At 41.2% G+C, this 15,983-nt stretch overlaps 1 protein-coding gene across 1 annotated transcript in view; it reads right to left on the minus strand.

Moving 5' to 3' along the window:
- LOC122943624 overlaps positions 1–15,983 on the minus strand; it is a 63,649-nt gene that overhangs the window by 10,902 nt on the left and 36,764 nt on the right. Inside the window, exons 9-10 of the mRNA XM_044301508.1 lie at positions 9,582–9,654; positions 2,817–2,934 (exon numbers count right to left, since the gene is read on the minus strand). Of these exons, the coding sequence (XP_044157443.1) occupies positions 2,817–2,934; positions 9,582–9,654 (191 nt within the window). The remainder of the gene's footprint in view (positions 1–2,816; positions 2,935–9,581; positions 9,655–15,983) is intronic.

The raw sequence follows: 15,983 nt of genomic DNA on the forward strand, positions 1-15,983 counted from the left end.
GGCTTCATCTGCAAATAATTTCAACGGATCAGTACAAAGCCAACACACCCATTTCTCCTAACGACCACTAATCGCTTGACAATGTCATGTCACCTTTAAAAATTCTACCACGGCCAAAAGAACCTATCTGAATGACAATTAGATGGCAAGTTGTGTTGCGACTTTTGCGTATTAGTCATATTAGATGCCTAAAAAGATAGCACCAAATTTTGGCATTCTTGGTGAAGTAGACTTTGGATGATGCATCCTTGCAGAAATTCCTTGGTTGTGTCATTATTATTTTTTTAAACTTTGGAGACTTGCCATTGTGCATCTTCATAGGCAAGAATCATTTGAATTATTTCCAGATTACCTACTGCAAGTGCCAACGTACTAATGTGCTGGTGTATCGACTATGCTGCGCTAACAGCCTGTTAGTGATTTATTTCCTGTGCCAAAGTTTCATTTAGGAAAAAATGAAAACCTTCACTAGAAAAAAATAAATTAGAAGAGCAATGTACATTTAGTAATTAGAATTCATTCTCCTGTTATGGGATTTATATAGTAGAATTTATGTGTCCTACACTCAATATCTGAGGAAAGGGTTAGATTGAAATTTGAAATTCAAAGTCACTTGATTGTTTGACTCCTCTCTCCATTTATATGACAATGATACAATACAGTAAGCAATGGCCTACCAGTCATAACTTGCTGCCGTGTCCTACTAGTCATAACTATGAACTCGCTGCCATGTACATGTATCTTTATGGGTTGTATCGAGTGTTCTTGATTGTGCTAGGCTCTTTACTAGAGATGAGAGAAGTTAAGAAAAATTTTACTCTGCAAATTAGCCGAAGTTAGCCAAGAGATTTGATTCTTAGCAAAGAATTCGTCATGAATCACTATAAATCAGGTATACCCAGGCCACTCTGCCTTAGCACAAGGCCAAATGGAGCGGCTGTGCTGCGGGTAGTTTGCAGCCATGCTGCAGTGAAGAACCGGACTGTATAGTCCTTCTTCATTGTTAATGGCTGCATGGCACCTTTAAACAGGGGCTGTTGCTGGTATGGGTTTGGCTGGTTAGGTGGGGGGGACAATATGCATATGATTGCTGTTCTTGCCTGCAATCTCCTGCAGGGTATTTGACAGTAAACACTGAATATTAATTATCTCTGGCATACCCACTTCTCCAACCCCAGTGCTCTCCTGCCCTACAGGTGGGAGCCCTTCTTCTGCCATCTGCTTTTCCTCCTTTTCCACATCATCTAATATCGATGAGAATATATCACCAGGAACATCCAGCTCTCCTCTTTTCTAAGAAATGGAGACTTTGAAGGATTACTTGGAAGAAGTAAAGCCAGCAAAAGATCAGGATGGTCATCATAAAGACCTGGCCCCCCTAAGGGGTGCAGACTGGATGGTATTGGTTGGCACGCTGGCACCGGAATTATAAAGGCTTCTATCTTATTGATATTAAATTATATTTACTGCTGCTGTAGGAATAAGTAAATGTAGGAATAAAAAAAAAAAAAACTGACGCAGCATAAGTCTCCCTGCACTCTCCCTGTTTTCTCCCTGCACTCTCCCTGCAGTCTCCCTGCACTCTCCCTCTCCAATATTCTTCTATTAATCATTTTCAGCAACACTATCCCTAGCGCATGAGTGCTTGCCATATGTTTCCCTATACTCACAAAACTATAGCGGCGACCGTGCAGGATGAGGGTTTTATAGGGCTGTGATATCACAGGGAATGGCTGGCTGCACGGCATTATGGGTGATCTCGCATTCCCAGGCTTATTACTTTCACTTTGTAACATGTGTAGCCGCCATTTTAGGAAAAACGGATTCATTACCATGAAATATGGATTTGTCGTGAATTAAAGTTTTCCTAAACTTCGGACCAAATTCCACTTCGAATGCTTAGTTTCAATCAACAGTAATCTTTACTATTTAGAGTATATATACCAAAGAGGAATCCTATACCATTCCCATGAGGAAGTCCATTGATAAATGAGTAGTTAGTCCAGGTTGGCTCCATGCCAAGAAGTAATAACGTTGCGCTGTTTTTTCCTTTTCATAGGCAAAAAATTGTCAAAAATATAGGCTGGAGGGAGGAACCACTATGAGAGTCATGCTACTACTCTCCAACAATGGGACTAAGGCTGACCATACACATGAAATCGTTTGGACAACAGCTATGTCTCCCATTACAACTATGAACGTGTTTGCTCAGTTTGGCATGTTTGGCATGTTTTGAACGTGGAAAGGAAAGAAAGCCACTGCCAGATCTCTGGCAGTTATCTCCTCGGGAACATGGAGATTGGATAGTTGGATTTCAAATGCCATTGTTAATACACATTAACAAAAGTCAATACACATTAGATGTCCAGATGGTCAGACCAAAACCAGAGGGTTTGGCCAACATTTTTCTAATGTGTATGGTCTGGTATATCATAGCCCTAGGCTTGGGTATTATTAACATATTAACAAAAATTCTGTAAAGTTTATATTATATTTAGCAAGATGTCTGCAATATGAAAATATGTCCAGTTGACTGAAATCCCAAGTCCCCTAATTGCCTCTTTCTTCTCTTGCTTTCTCTTGATTCTCCTGAACTGAATAAAAAAAAAATAGAATTCTATAAAAGTTACGTTTTTTTTAGAAAAATTCAGTGGAATTCTCAAATTTAAGAATCGATTAACTCATCTCTACATCCTAACTATGCTAGAATGTCATTGCCAGCTTCTCTGGTCTGTGGGAGGTTCTGCTTTCCCATATGCCAGGGTATTAGACACCGGATATAGCTGAGAATCTCACCCAATAATTTTGATACTTACGGTGAAATGCAGTTGACACGCACTCCTCTGTCAATCCATTCTGTTCCCAATGTTTGTGTTAATTTCACCACTCCAGCTTTTGAGGTGTTGTATGCCAACTGCTTCTGTGGGTGTGGTACTACAAAAAAAAAAGTAGGAGGAATAATTTATTGATAATTTGATGCTGATTAAACAGTTAGAGAGAATCTTTGTACTGGATCCACGGTCAGAACAATGAATTAGCCATATTCAATATACCATTCAACTTTGAAACCTTTACCTATCCCAAGAACGATGGCCTGACAGCTATGCTGCACAACTCTCTCGATTTGCTTCCATGGGACTTCTGAAAACATCTGGATAAACATCTAAGATGAAATACCCCTTAAACCACAAAAAAATTCCAGGAATATCAAACGTTACCCCATTTATCATCCTCCTAGACCATCACCAATAACTCACTGAACCATAGACATCAGATTTTTTTGAAGGTCTTACCAAATTAAGCAGGATCAGGTCTGCAGATAAATATCTCATATATGGTCTATGGCCACCTATACAAAAATATGTGATGCCTGGTGCATTGATAAACTTCTGGAAGTATAAACAGGTGACATTTTACTTTGTCCCTTGTGGGAATTTGTCCCGACTCCCTGAAGGTCCATGGAGTTCAGAAGATGACTTTATATATAGCCAAACACAGGTTGTGCATGTTCCCATTATTTTTCTCGTTTGTCCACTAGAATTTGACAAAATGATTGATGTTTTTTAAGGGGATGAGATATAAATCAGATATAAATTGTCAGTGTGATGTTTTCCTTCAGGCCAGAATCCATTTTAATGTTAAATCCAACCTGTGCTTGACTTTCTCCCGGCGCTAGTGGAGTTACGACTATAATCTACTACTTCTATAACAAGATTTGCAAAAACAGCCTTTTTTTGTTGAAAGATTCTGTAGCAAATTCATCCTTCTCGATTTTCCCCGTGGCGGTGAGCTGCTAAACACACATTTTATTAAACACATTTACAGAACAGTCATGAGCTCCCTCGTAGCCTTTTCAGAAAACTCATTCAGTATTTGACCAGGCTCGTTTCAACCCTCGCAGAAGTTGTTATTTTGAGAGATGCTTTAGAGTAGGAAGGATAAGTCTCGGGAGGACTACAAGCGGCTGAGCAAAGAAGCTAAAGACCAGCTAGAGCAGGCTTAGGCAGCATAGGGATTTCCACACTACAAATCCCAGCATGTCCACTAGTCCTCTGGGAAGCTACTTTTACATATAATGTTTTCATATTAGAATCTCTTATCATACTGAACATTTCTGTCAAATCGGCAGGTGCAAGCTTGTAAATGGAATCCTGCCTTTAGCTATGGAGACAACCCAGACCATGGAGCTTCTTGGGGCTCAAAAGAAAGGTCACACATGAGGAGACCAATGCTACAATCTAGATACAAGATACTTGGGGGACATGAGGCCCTTAAAGGGATTGTCCAGGATTAGAAATACTTTTCCGCTTTGTTACAAGAAAACTGCTTCACCTGTCTAAAAGTTGTGCTTGGTACTGCAGGTCAGATCCATTTATGCAAATAGTGCCTAGCTGCGATCATGGACCTGCTTTTGGAAGAAAATAGCCATGCTTTTCTAATCCTGAATGGATCTGCTTATGGTAAACCCGAAATTCTAAATACTGCTTCAACAGTATTTGTGAAAATATGGCATCTACTATGTCAATTGGCAGTGTCCCCAAGCGAAAGTACCCCATCTCTCTGCTAAATGGGGAAAAGCTATTTGGTCATAACCAGCTGCAAGTCCCTGAGATATGTAAACCAGCCATTGGGTACGGCCATGACTATGTAATAGGAATCATAACGAGCAGGGAGGCAATGACCAAACCACAGAATTTCTTAAATATCGCTAACTTTGTATCAGTATTTACCATGATGTAGGGCAGTGATGGTGAACCTTTTACAGACCAAGTTCCCAAACTGTAAACCCAAAACCCACATATTTATCGCAAAGTGCCAACACAGCAATTTAATCTAAATACTACAGTCCAATATAGTATAGCTATAATAGCCTGCCTACATTCAGAGCGCTGCTCGTGCTGTTCATAGCATACCCTTCACTGATGAATGGCGGGAAATGTCTAAGACATATTGGTACACCATAGACTTTTTCCGGGGTGTGGGTGCCCACAGAGAGGGCTCTGAGTGTCGCCGCTGGCACCCGTGCCATAGGCTCGCCACCATTGATGTGTGGGCTGTATACAGAGGAGTAACAAAAGGCTGTGTTCCTGTGTCTAAATGGTCCAAAGACCCCTCTGATGAATGGGAGGACAGTATAGCCATAGTGTATAGACAATCACATAATTGACTATATCCATCCACAGCAATCTCTCAGATGGAAGGAAGCTGGGAGATAAGGTTATTCTTTAAGACGGTTGGTCCAATTTGAATTTGCCCTTATCTGGCTATTAAAATGTGGCCATATTAAAGAGTTTGTCTTGTAAAATGTATCTTGAAGACAATCAGTGCTCTATAGGTTCATATGGACGTCAGAGCAAAGAGGCGCTCTATACGAGCAGCTCTCTCTAGTGGATTTGGAATCCGTATGGCCAGCAACATGTTATACAACATTTTTAAATATGGCTACCCCTGGCACAATCAGAGGTTTTTCCAGGGTGCCAAGACTCAGACCCACTTTGATCACCTAAATGGAGTTGTCTATGACAAGTCAACCCCTTCCTGCTGTTCTGAAATCCACCTATGACAACTGGGGAAGGGATGTTGGACCTGTACGCAGAGGCAGATTTGGCATTTCTAGGGCCCCAAGCAAAGTTCCTGTATATCTGGGGGTCCCTATTGCACCTTTAAACTCTGCCTCTTTGCACTGATAAGCTCCACCCAAGGCTGTCCGCTAAGCCGCACTCTCAGCCTTGCAGTGAACCGGGGCACTTCTGCTACTGCTCTAAAGCTAGGAAGGGTCACCACTGGCCTTCCTTGCAGCTAAACTAGCTGTCAGGTATGCCCACCGCTTTAAGTCGCTGTTTTCAGCCAACGCTTATTGCCAAAAGGGCCGTCACTGACGTCTGGGGCCCCCAAAATTTGCTTGGTTTGCATGGTGGTAAAGTCCTCCACTGCCTGTAATGGGCGAAGTTTTGTTTACCACATATCTTTGCTAAAAACAGTATAATTTTTTACCAAATTGGATAAACAATGACTTATACTTTCTGATTATTTTTTAAATTTTAGGGTAAAATGTTTTTGAACTGAAACATACAATCTGCTAGGTAAAATTGGAAAAACTATTGGTCGAGCTACAAAAATTCTTCATGTGGTCCCGGCCTTAAAGGTGTTTGTCCAGATATAGAAACATGTCTACTGTCTTCCAAAAACAGCACCACACCTATACACAGGTTAGCTGCGGTATTGCAGCTTAGCCTTATTTAATGGAGCTAAAATCCAATACCAGATATATCCCTTTGTCGGCGGGGCGCTCTTTCTTGAAGAGAGCAGCGATATATTTTTTAATCCTGAACAACTTCTTACAGAGACAAAGATGGCTGTTGGAAAAGTCATGACCTTGCATGACGCAAGTTGTCCAAAAGGACCTAGATAATGCCACACAATGCAGTTTTTGGTGTGTTTCTCCTGTGCACCACCATCCCCTCTGCTCCCCCGTGTGTGAACTCGACCTTAACCACTAAGTCAACTCATTTAATACTTAATTATTTATAAGGTGCGCATTTACCTTTAACAACTCCCAATACCTTGTAATAATTGTAATAATTTCCACATATAAATTCGCAGCCAGCCATTAGTTAATGACTTCTCAAAAAAAAATTAATTGTAACCTTTTTTAGAGTTTTGAGTATTTCAACCCCCCAAAATAAAAAAAAATTAAATTGGAAAAAAAATAATTCTGTTTTTAATTATAAATAGGACAGGTGGCGCAGACACTTAACCAAGGACTCGTAACACAATTATAAATGCATTTTTGAAGAAACGTTTATAGTCGCTTTGTAATAAACTGCACAGAATGCTGTCGAATGTCATACTGGGCACTGTAAAAGTAAATGGTATTCCCAAAGAAAATAAAAAAGGCTGCATATTTATATAACATTCAGCAGATGGATGTAATATTAACTTAGTGGTTTTGTGTTGTAGTTTTATGGCCGCTAGATTTTCTTGCCTAACTTGGCAGCTCAAAGCACCGTTTGATTTTTGGATTTGGACAATACTGAAACAGATGTCCAGACCAATAAAATAAATTCCTGAAGGGCTATGCTTAATTTGTGTAATTGATCAATTTTTGTTCCATGGGCCTCGAATCACCAGAAAGTAACTGCCTTCCAGATTAGCTCAGCAGTCGGGATTTTTCTCCATATGTTACAATGGTTTATTGGCTCTCGGACGACACCGCTGATACAGCGAGGCTGGTCGAGGCACCTGTTGGCAACTATAAAGAGGTTTAACAACTGGCGTTACAGTCTGGAAGGGAACGAACTTACTAGACAAATAATACACATAATTCTCGCTTGAAGTGCCAGGTTTGTGTGACCAACAGTCCCCAGTTAGGGCCAGGGAAGGAGTTTACTTAAAGGGTCAAGGGTCACGGGTAGCTTCATAGAAATGAGGGGTTGTATGCATTAGATATAAATTAGATTGAAAGATTAAGTCAAAGGGGTCTGGTGGGCGCCATTTGCATCCACCATTTGACGGATCCAGCTCTTCTGTTAGCACAGATATGAACACACCAATAGATAGATTGATATTTTTTTGATAAATATAAAGACAGATATGAGCAGTGTTGGACTGGGGTACCTACCTAGGGCCCACCATTGAAGGCTATGTACAGCTTGGGAGGCAATTTTTTTTTATGATTGCATTTCACTCAATTGTTGGCTAAAAATCATATTTTCAATTGGCCTTTATTAAAAAATATTGAGCCATTCTGTCACAAAGGGTTAACTGTTTTTCTAACTGTGTGACTGGTACTTTTACTTTCACTTTGTGCCATGTAATAAACCTTACCTCTAAAGTACTAAGAGTTCATAAACACTTATTTAAACCACATTCTTATCAGTAAGATAAGAACTGAGCCATAATAAGTGTTTTGGAGGTCAGAGATCAGAGATAGGGAGCGTGTCCCCAACCAACGGAAGACAAAGAAAATCCAGAGGGCATCTCAGCTCTGTACAGAAAAAAGGGCTCCATATTTTTAATAGAGACCAATTAAAAAAATGATTTTTAGCTCAAACTGAGTACAATGCAATAATAAAAAATGAAAATTGCCCCCAAAGGTGTACATAGCCTTTAAATGTATTCTGGGAGCCCACTGTAAAGCTACATGCATACTACTTGCACACACTACCCAGTTTTTTATATCAATGCAGGCAATGTACTGTATAGCCAGCCTATCTATATGTCAGTCTACTGTGCCATGTGCAACTTGAGCAGGGGGTGGGGGAATAGCTTCCCACCTTGCTCAGGGGCCCACCGGGGGATTCACCTGTACCCCTGTGGGCCAGTCCGAGCCTGCATATGAGATAGATAGATAGACAGATATGAGATAAATAGTAGATAGGCATATAGAGTAGACAGATACATAGTTGCCATATTCCATGCTATACGTCATGACTCATGACAACATTGGTAGTGCACATGTGTATTATTACTTTAACAAGAAATTGCAAACTTACATGTAACATAATAACATAGTACATAACATAGTAACATAGTACATAAGGCCGAAAAAAGACATTTGTCCATCCAGTTCGGCCTGTTATCCTGCAAGTTGATCCAGAGGAAGGCAAAAAATATAACTGTGAGGTAGAAGCCAATTTTCCTCACCTAAGGGGGAAAAAAATCCTTCCCGACTACAATCAGGCATCAGAATAACTCTCTGGATCAACGACCCCTCTCTAGTAGCTATTGCCTGTAATATTATTACGCTCCAGAAATACATCCAGGCCCCTCTTGAACTCTTTTAGTGAACTCACTATCACCACCTCCTCAGGCAGAGAGTTCCACAGTCTCACTGCTCTCAGGCCTCTTTCACACGACCGTTTTTTTGCTTTCTGTATACGGTACGTATACGGAACTATTCATTTCAATGGTTCCGCAAAAAAATAAAAATTGGAATGTACTCCATATGTATTTCGTTTCCGTTCCATTGAAAGATACAATATGTCCTATTATTGCCCGCAAATCACGTTCCGTGGCTCCATTCGAGTCAATGAGTCCGCAAAAAAAACGGAACACATACGGAAATGCATCCGTATTTCTTCCGTATCTGTTCCCTTTTTTGCGGAACCATCTATTGAAAATGTTATGCCCAGCCCAATTTTTTCTATGTAATTACTGTATACTGTATATGCCATACGGAAAAACGGAACAGAAACAGAAGCACAACGGAAACAAAAAAACTGAACGGATCCGTAAAAAACGGACCGCTAAACAGTGAGAAAGCCATACGGTCGTGTGAAAGAGGCCTTACCATGCAAGAAAAACAAAATGAGCAAAAACCCCACATTTTTACAAATCCTTGATTATAAATTTACAGGAGCAAGACACGATATTAATGAGCTCTTATCTCCTCAGTTTGCACAGGTGCACCACTCACACACAGGTTAAGGAGGCCGTAAATGTTTGCTAATATATTTTTTGACCTGATACATAGTGTCAATGATTTGCCACTTTCCGATACATGCTTAATTAAATCAGATGGCATGATTACTAATTAAACTATGAATTCCAAAGCCCGACTGTCAACTCTCATCACTCACCTATTAAACTTGCCATAGACGCGGTATTAATTATCTTCCCATATCCCTGACTCAGCATTATGCGGCCTGCAGCCTGTAAAGAGAATTGCAGAAATGACATAGGACCCCTTTTTGGAGGATGATATTATCACATATTGTACCTTTCTATATATACAAACTGAAAAGAATGGCGGGGAAGTGCTCAAAGCAGGAGGTGCTCAAACCCACATGCAGTTGTGCATATTTATACAGGGGAGCAAATCCTGCACTTGTGGCCCGTTGCTAATGACGATCCCCAGCAAAAATGCGTACAGTGGAGGATGCCCACAGCGAACCACAAGTACCACAATAGACATTCTACACAAGATAGAAATTATGTGGATGTGATAATCAATATAACAACAACAACAATTATTTTGTTATATTGTACCTTTCCCCTAAATATAAAATAAAAAAAATCTTTGTTGTTTCTTTTAAAATTAGACTTTAACAAATAAAAATACAGTGTGACATGAAATTAAAAAAAATCCTTAAAAAAACAACACTACTAATCAGGATTAAAGTCTGGGCCAGTACTTTTTTTACATGACTTTTAAAATGAAGAAATTAAAATCTGTGAGAGATTTACTAAGATGTGCATTTCATATTCCAGTCTTAGAGGGGTTGTCCACCCGTTATTTATTTATTTTTTTATATTGTGCACAGTGGGTTAAAAATAGAAAATAAAGAAGTGATACTTACTTTCACCGATCCCCGCCATTGTCATTCTAACTGTTGTTCTCCCTTACCTGGTCCTGGCTCATTATGTTGGTAATGCCTGGAGATGCCTGCTGAGCCAATCACTGGCTGATGTGGGTCACCCCTATGAACAATGCCAGTTTAAACCCTGCCATCTAGCTATAGCTCTAGACAGCCCCTTCTAACTAGAGATGAAAAATTCAATTCGGCTGAATTATTTTGTCACTAAAACCATTTTTTTGTATGTAGTGGGCGCAAAAATGGGGAACGGCGATTGTGCGCCCCCCCCCCATCATTAAACCCCTTAGATGCCTCAATCATTACTGATCACTCCATCTGAGGGGGTTAATCAGGGTAAAATAATAAATTCTCACTTTATCCATTTAGACGCGTAGAGGCCGGCGCAGCCATCTTCATGGAAGACACCGTGCGAAATCATCATATCATCACGCTGGCCGCGCACGGTGACGTCATCACCAATGACATCACCACTCCCGGCCAGCGCGTCGGCGTGGTGATGTCATACGTCACCCCACTAGAGATTTTGCTCTGTACCTTCAATCCAGACGGCCACGATGGCCTCTTCACATGCAAATGCATGAGGTGAGTATTTTTTTCTGTTTTTACTGCCTTTTATAGGAAAAATTGATTCGTTACCACAAAGCACATGGAAATTTGGCTTTGTGGTGAATCAAATTTTTCCCGAAATTTTAATCCAAATCAGTTTGTTTGACTTCGCTTCGCTCAACACTACTTCTAACTATACTTGTTTAAAGTCAAATGTGGAATATTTATCAAGCCTTTTTATAAATTTGCCACAGGAAAAAAAAACTTGACATTTGCTCTATAAGTTGCTCCGTTTCCTGACTAATTATAAACCTTGCCCCGCCACATTCCATCTAACTCCACCCACTTGAGGTGTCACTTTTCAAAAGTGCCGAGAAATAAGTAAAGTCACAAATTTTTGCTTGAATGCAATGTGTGCGAAAATGTGTGACTTTTGTTTTTACAACCTTAAGGCCCAATTTCAGAAACTTTGGTTTGCTTCGTAAGATGAAAATAAATGTTAACAAAAAAATGGAATACAATGATTTACAAAACTCACAGACCTGTATTTTATTCACAAAAGATCATAGAACACATATCAGATGTTGAAAGTGAGACATTTTACCCTTTCATGAAAAAAATTCTCTCTTTTAGAACTCAATGGAAGTAACTCATCTATAAAAAGTTAGGATAAGGCCATGTCTACCACTGCGTAGCATGTAACTAATGGGTGTATGGGATTTTGCAAATCACTGCATTCTGTTTTCATTTACATTTATTTACATTTTAGACATGAATTCCATTCTATAATAGAGCACAGAAGTAACAATTCCAGTTGAAATGCTCAGAGTGAATGCAGCCTAACATTAGGAAATGATACCTAAGTTGAAATCCCTTTGAATTTGGCCTCAACCAACCACGTTCTATAGATTTATCAATGGAAAAGGAGAAATCTCCAAATTAATTAGCAGTTTCAGCTGTTAATCCTAATTAACGATTAGGCAACAGCCCAGAAAGGCCACACTTCAAAGTGCATTTAAAGTATTAATTTACTTAGCATCAGAGAAGCGCTGAATGAGCCCGTTAATACTGTAGATTTGTTGCTCCTTCAAACCGGGCCCCACCCGATAACACTTAAAGGGTTCAGTTATCAGTGCTACATTAATTAGCTAAAAGTGCTTTATAATTTATTCACTATTGTGCCAATTATGCTGAGCGGAGAATGCTGGAAGAAAACAAACCAGTACACATCGCTTCCAACCTTGCTTGTGCCTGTGGTTGTGCGATACCGCGTTCTGTTCATAGATCTGAGGTCAGGCTCATGCTGGTTTGTCTATTTCTGAATACAGTGGGTTGTCCGAAACCTTGAGGCCCAATGGCCATGCTGGATGGGATACCCATTTTGACAAACAAAAAGAACCAGTAAATGTTAATAAAAAAGAAAATGATGTGAACATGTCACTGCTCCCTACAAGATCAACACACTCCGCTTCTAGTGCCATCATTATTGTTGTTATTTCATTGGCTTCGATCCCTACCCAATTCATGACACTTGTACCCGGTTGCATACACCCCGTCTTCTCTAACATAATAATATATGAACAGGTCACTGCCTCCCATAGGATCAACACAATCTTCTCCTGCTGCATTCCCATGATCTGATTGCTTACTCTACTCTAATCATGACATTGTTTCTGCTTCATGTATCTTGTAAGCATAATTAGGTAAGTGGAAAGTCACTGCACCCCACAAGATCAGTACACCCCTATCCTACTGCTGTCATAAATCCTACGGCCAGAATATACACACTAACAATGATGTGCGTGATGAAGTCACTGCCCCCTCAAGATCAACATGCTCAGTATATGCTGCTGTCATAATTCTAGACCAAACAACACTACCCCTATCACATGCAGCTCTGCTCCTGCAATAAAAAAAAAATCATAAATGGACAGGTCACTGCTTGCCACAGAATCAGAAAACTTTTCTCCTGCTGCTGTTATCATTACATATTTAATTGGTTACAGTATTTTTATCTCAATCCAAATCATGGCACTATCTCTGTCAAATCCAACCCCACCTTTGCTAACAAAATCCCATAAATGGACAGGTCATTATCTTCCACAAGTTCAGCACACCCCTCCTCTATTGCTGTCAACATTCTCAAGGTCATGTTTGTCACAAGGCTTCTATCTCCATCCAAATCTTGGCACTTGTCATAGGAAACTTTGTCCTTACTAACATAAACACATGACAGGATAGGTCACTGCTTCCCACAAAGGCAGCACACTCTTCTGCCACTGCTAACTGGTTGGTTACAGGGTTTCAATCTCCAAACAAATCATGACACAACGCCTGTCACGTGTTCGTTGCTAAGATAATATTAGCAAACAAGTCACTGTCTTAACTAAGATCAGCACCTCCCTCTTCTGCTGCTGCCATCATTTTCACAATCTAATTGTATCTGTGCACTTCTCTGCTGCTGGGTCACCCCTTCTGCTACACACGTCTTCATGCTTATATCATGATATTAGCCCTATCACACACAGCACTGTCATTTCTAACAGTTCACTGCCACCCTCAAAATCAGCATACTCTTCTCCTGCTGTTGTCTCCTTTCTAACAATTTGTTAAATATTGGGGGGAATTTATCAATAATGGTGTATTTTGCACTAGAAAAATCATTACATAATGAATCAAAAGTAATTTGTTTTACCTAGTTTATCAAAAGGTGCGTGCTATTTTTAAAATGTGTCTTTTGTACTTGTAGGCTAATAATCTGTCATTCTATAAACAAATGTAGTTTTGAGCGAAGCATTGAAAGCGGAATTCAGTGCGAAGTTTAGAAACACTTCGATTCTAAACCAATCCGAATTTCCTTCCTCTCTGTGGTAACAAATCGATCTAACCAAAATGGCAGCTGCACATGTTAGAAAGTGAAAGTAAGTATTGGGGAGACAAGCCTGGGAACCCATAATGCTGTGCAGCCAGCCAATCTGCAAGTAGCCATCCCCTGTGTTGTTACAGCTCTATAAAAGCCTCATCCCGCATGGTGTCCGCCATTGTTCTGTGAGCTGAGCAAAGGCAGAGATGTGACAAGCACTCATGCACTAGGGACAGTGTTGCTGCAAACAGTTTTCACAAATTATATTGGAGAAGGAGAGTGCAGGGAGAGAGAAGGGAGAGTGCATAGAGAGTGCAGGGAGAGTGCAGGGAGAGTGCAGGGAGAGTGCAGGGAGAGTGAAGGGAGAGTGAAGGGAGAGTGAAGGGAGAGTGAAGGGAGAGTGAAGGGAGAGTGAAGGGAGAGTGAAGGGAGAGTGCATGGAGAGTGAAGGGAGAGTGCATGGAGAGTGAAGGGAGAGTGCAGGGAGAGTGCAGGGAGAGTGCAGGGAGAGTGCAGGGAGAGTGAAGGGATAATGCATGGAGAGTGCATGGAGAGTGAAGGGAGAGTGAAGGGAGAGTGCATGGAGAGTGCATGGAGAGTGCAGGGATAATGCATGGAGAGTGAAGGGAGAGTGCATGGAGAGTGAAGGGAGAGTGCATGGAGAGTGAAGGGAGAGTGCATGGAGAGTGAAGGGAGAGTGCATGGAGAGTGAAGGGAGAGTGCATGGAGAGTGCATGGAGAGTGCAGGGAGAGTGCAGGGAGAGTGAAGGGATATTGCATGGAGAGTGCATGGAGAGTGAAGGGATCGTGAAGGGATCATGAAGGGAGAGTGCATGAAGAGTGCAGGGATAATGCATGGAGAGTGAAGGGAGAGTGCATGGAGAGTGAAGGGAGAGTGCATGGAGAGTGAAGGGAGAGTGCATGGAGAGTGCATGGAGAGTGAAGGGAGAGTGCATGGAGAGTGAAGGGAGAGTGAAGGGAGAGTGCAGGGAGAGTGCAGGGAGAGTGAAGGGAGAGTGAAGGGAGAGTGCACGGAGAGTGAAGGGAGAGTGCAGGGAGAGTGCAGAGAAACTGCAGGGAAAATATGTCACCATGTGCATCACTGTACAGTGCACCGGCATTCATATTTAATCCGCTCTGTTAGGCCTCATGCACACCAGGCCGTTGTTTTGGTCCGCATCCGAGCCGCAGTTTTGACGGCTTGGATGCGGACCCATTCACTTCAATTGGGCTACAAAAGATGCAGACAGCACTCCGTGTGCTGTCCGCATCCGTTGCTCCGTTCCGTGGTCCGCCCAAAAAATATAACCTGTCCTATTCTTGTCCGTTTTGTGGACAAGAATAGGCAGTTATATCAATGGCTGTCTGTGCCGTTCTGCAAATTGTATGAGGCCTTAGGCATGCAGTGACTGTGCATCAGTAATAAAGGCAGAGTTTAACATGGGAAGAAGATGATTAGGCAGATTGGGCTGGGTATATCTGATTTATAGAGATTTGTGACTAATTAATTCGCAACAAATCGAATTTCTTGTCAAACTTTGCCGAATCGAATTATTCAAAACTTCGCTCATCTCTAAACAAATGTAACATTTTTTACACCGAAGTGTTAAAATGCAACATTTAATTGTATTAGTGACAATGCATGTGTGCTGAACTGATTTTGAACTGGAGACAACTTTAAGGCTGATATGCAACCGCAAGTGAAAGAGGGCGCACTCCCCATGCGCAGCTGCCCTCCATTTATTTTCTATGGGGCCAGGTAAAATAGCTGAGCGCTGGCTCGGCTTTTTCCGTCGGCCCCATAGAAATGAATGGGAGTGGGGGCCGCGCATGTGCGGTATGCTCCCATTCACTTCTATGGGGAGCCAGCTGGACCAGAGTCCTCCAGCCACCACCTTGCGGGGCTCCATTCTCGATATAGGTGCGGGTCCCAGCGGTAGGACCGCACCTATAAGACAATGGGGTCATATCCCAGAAATATGCCCCCATTGTCTATGATGAGACAACCCCTTTAATCTAATGCTGCATTTTGTGCCTTTTAAGCAGAACGTACGTTGATAAATGAGGTGTAATATAGGCAAAATTGATCGCCCCACCTACTTTGTCATTCAAAACACTTTTCTGGAGTGTTTCATTCTTTCTAGCAAAAATAAGAAGGACACAGTTGATATATTTGGCGCTAATCAAAATGCCATTATTTTTGGTGCATTTTAGGCCATGATTCTGGCCCAACGTGATTAGTATATGTCCACCAT

This window comes from Bufo gargarizans, chromosome 7 (assembly GCF_014858855.1).
Source record: "Bufo gargarizans isolate SCDJY-AF-19 chromosome 7, ASM1485885v1, whole genome shotgun sequence".
Lineage (NCBI taxonomy): Eukaryota > Metazoa > Chordata > Amphibia > Anura > Bufonidae > Bufo > Bufo gargarizans.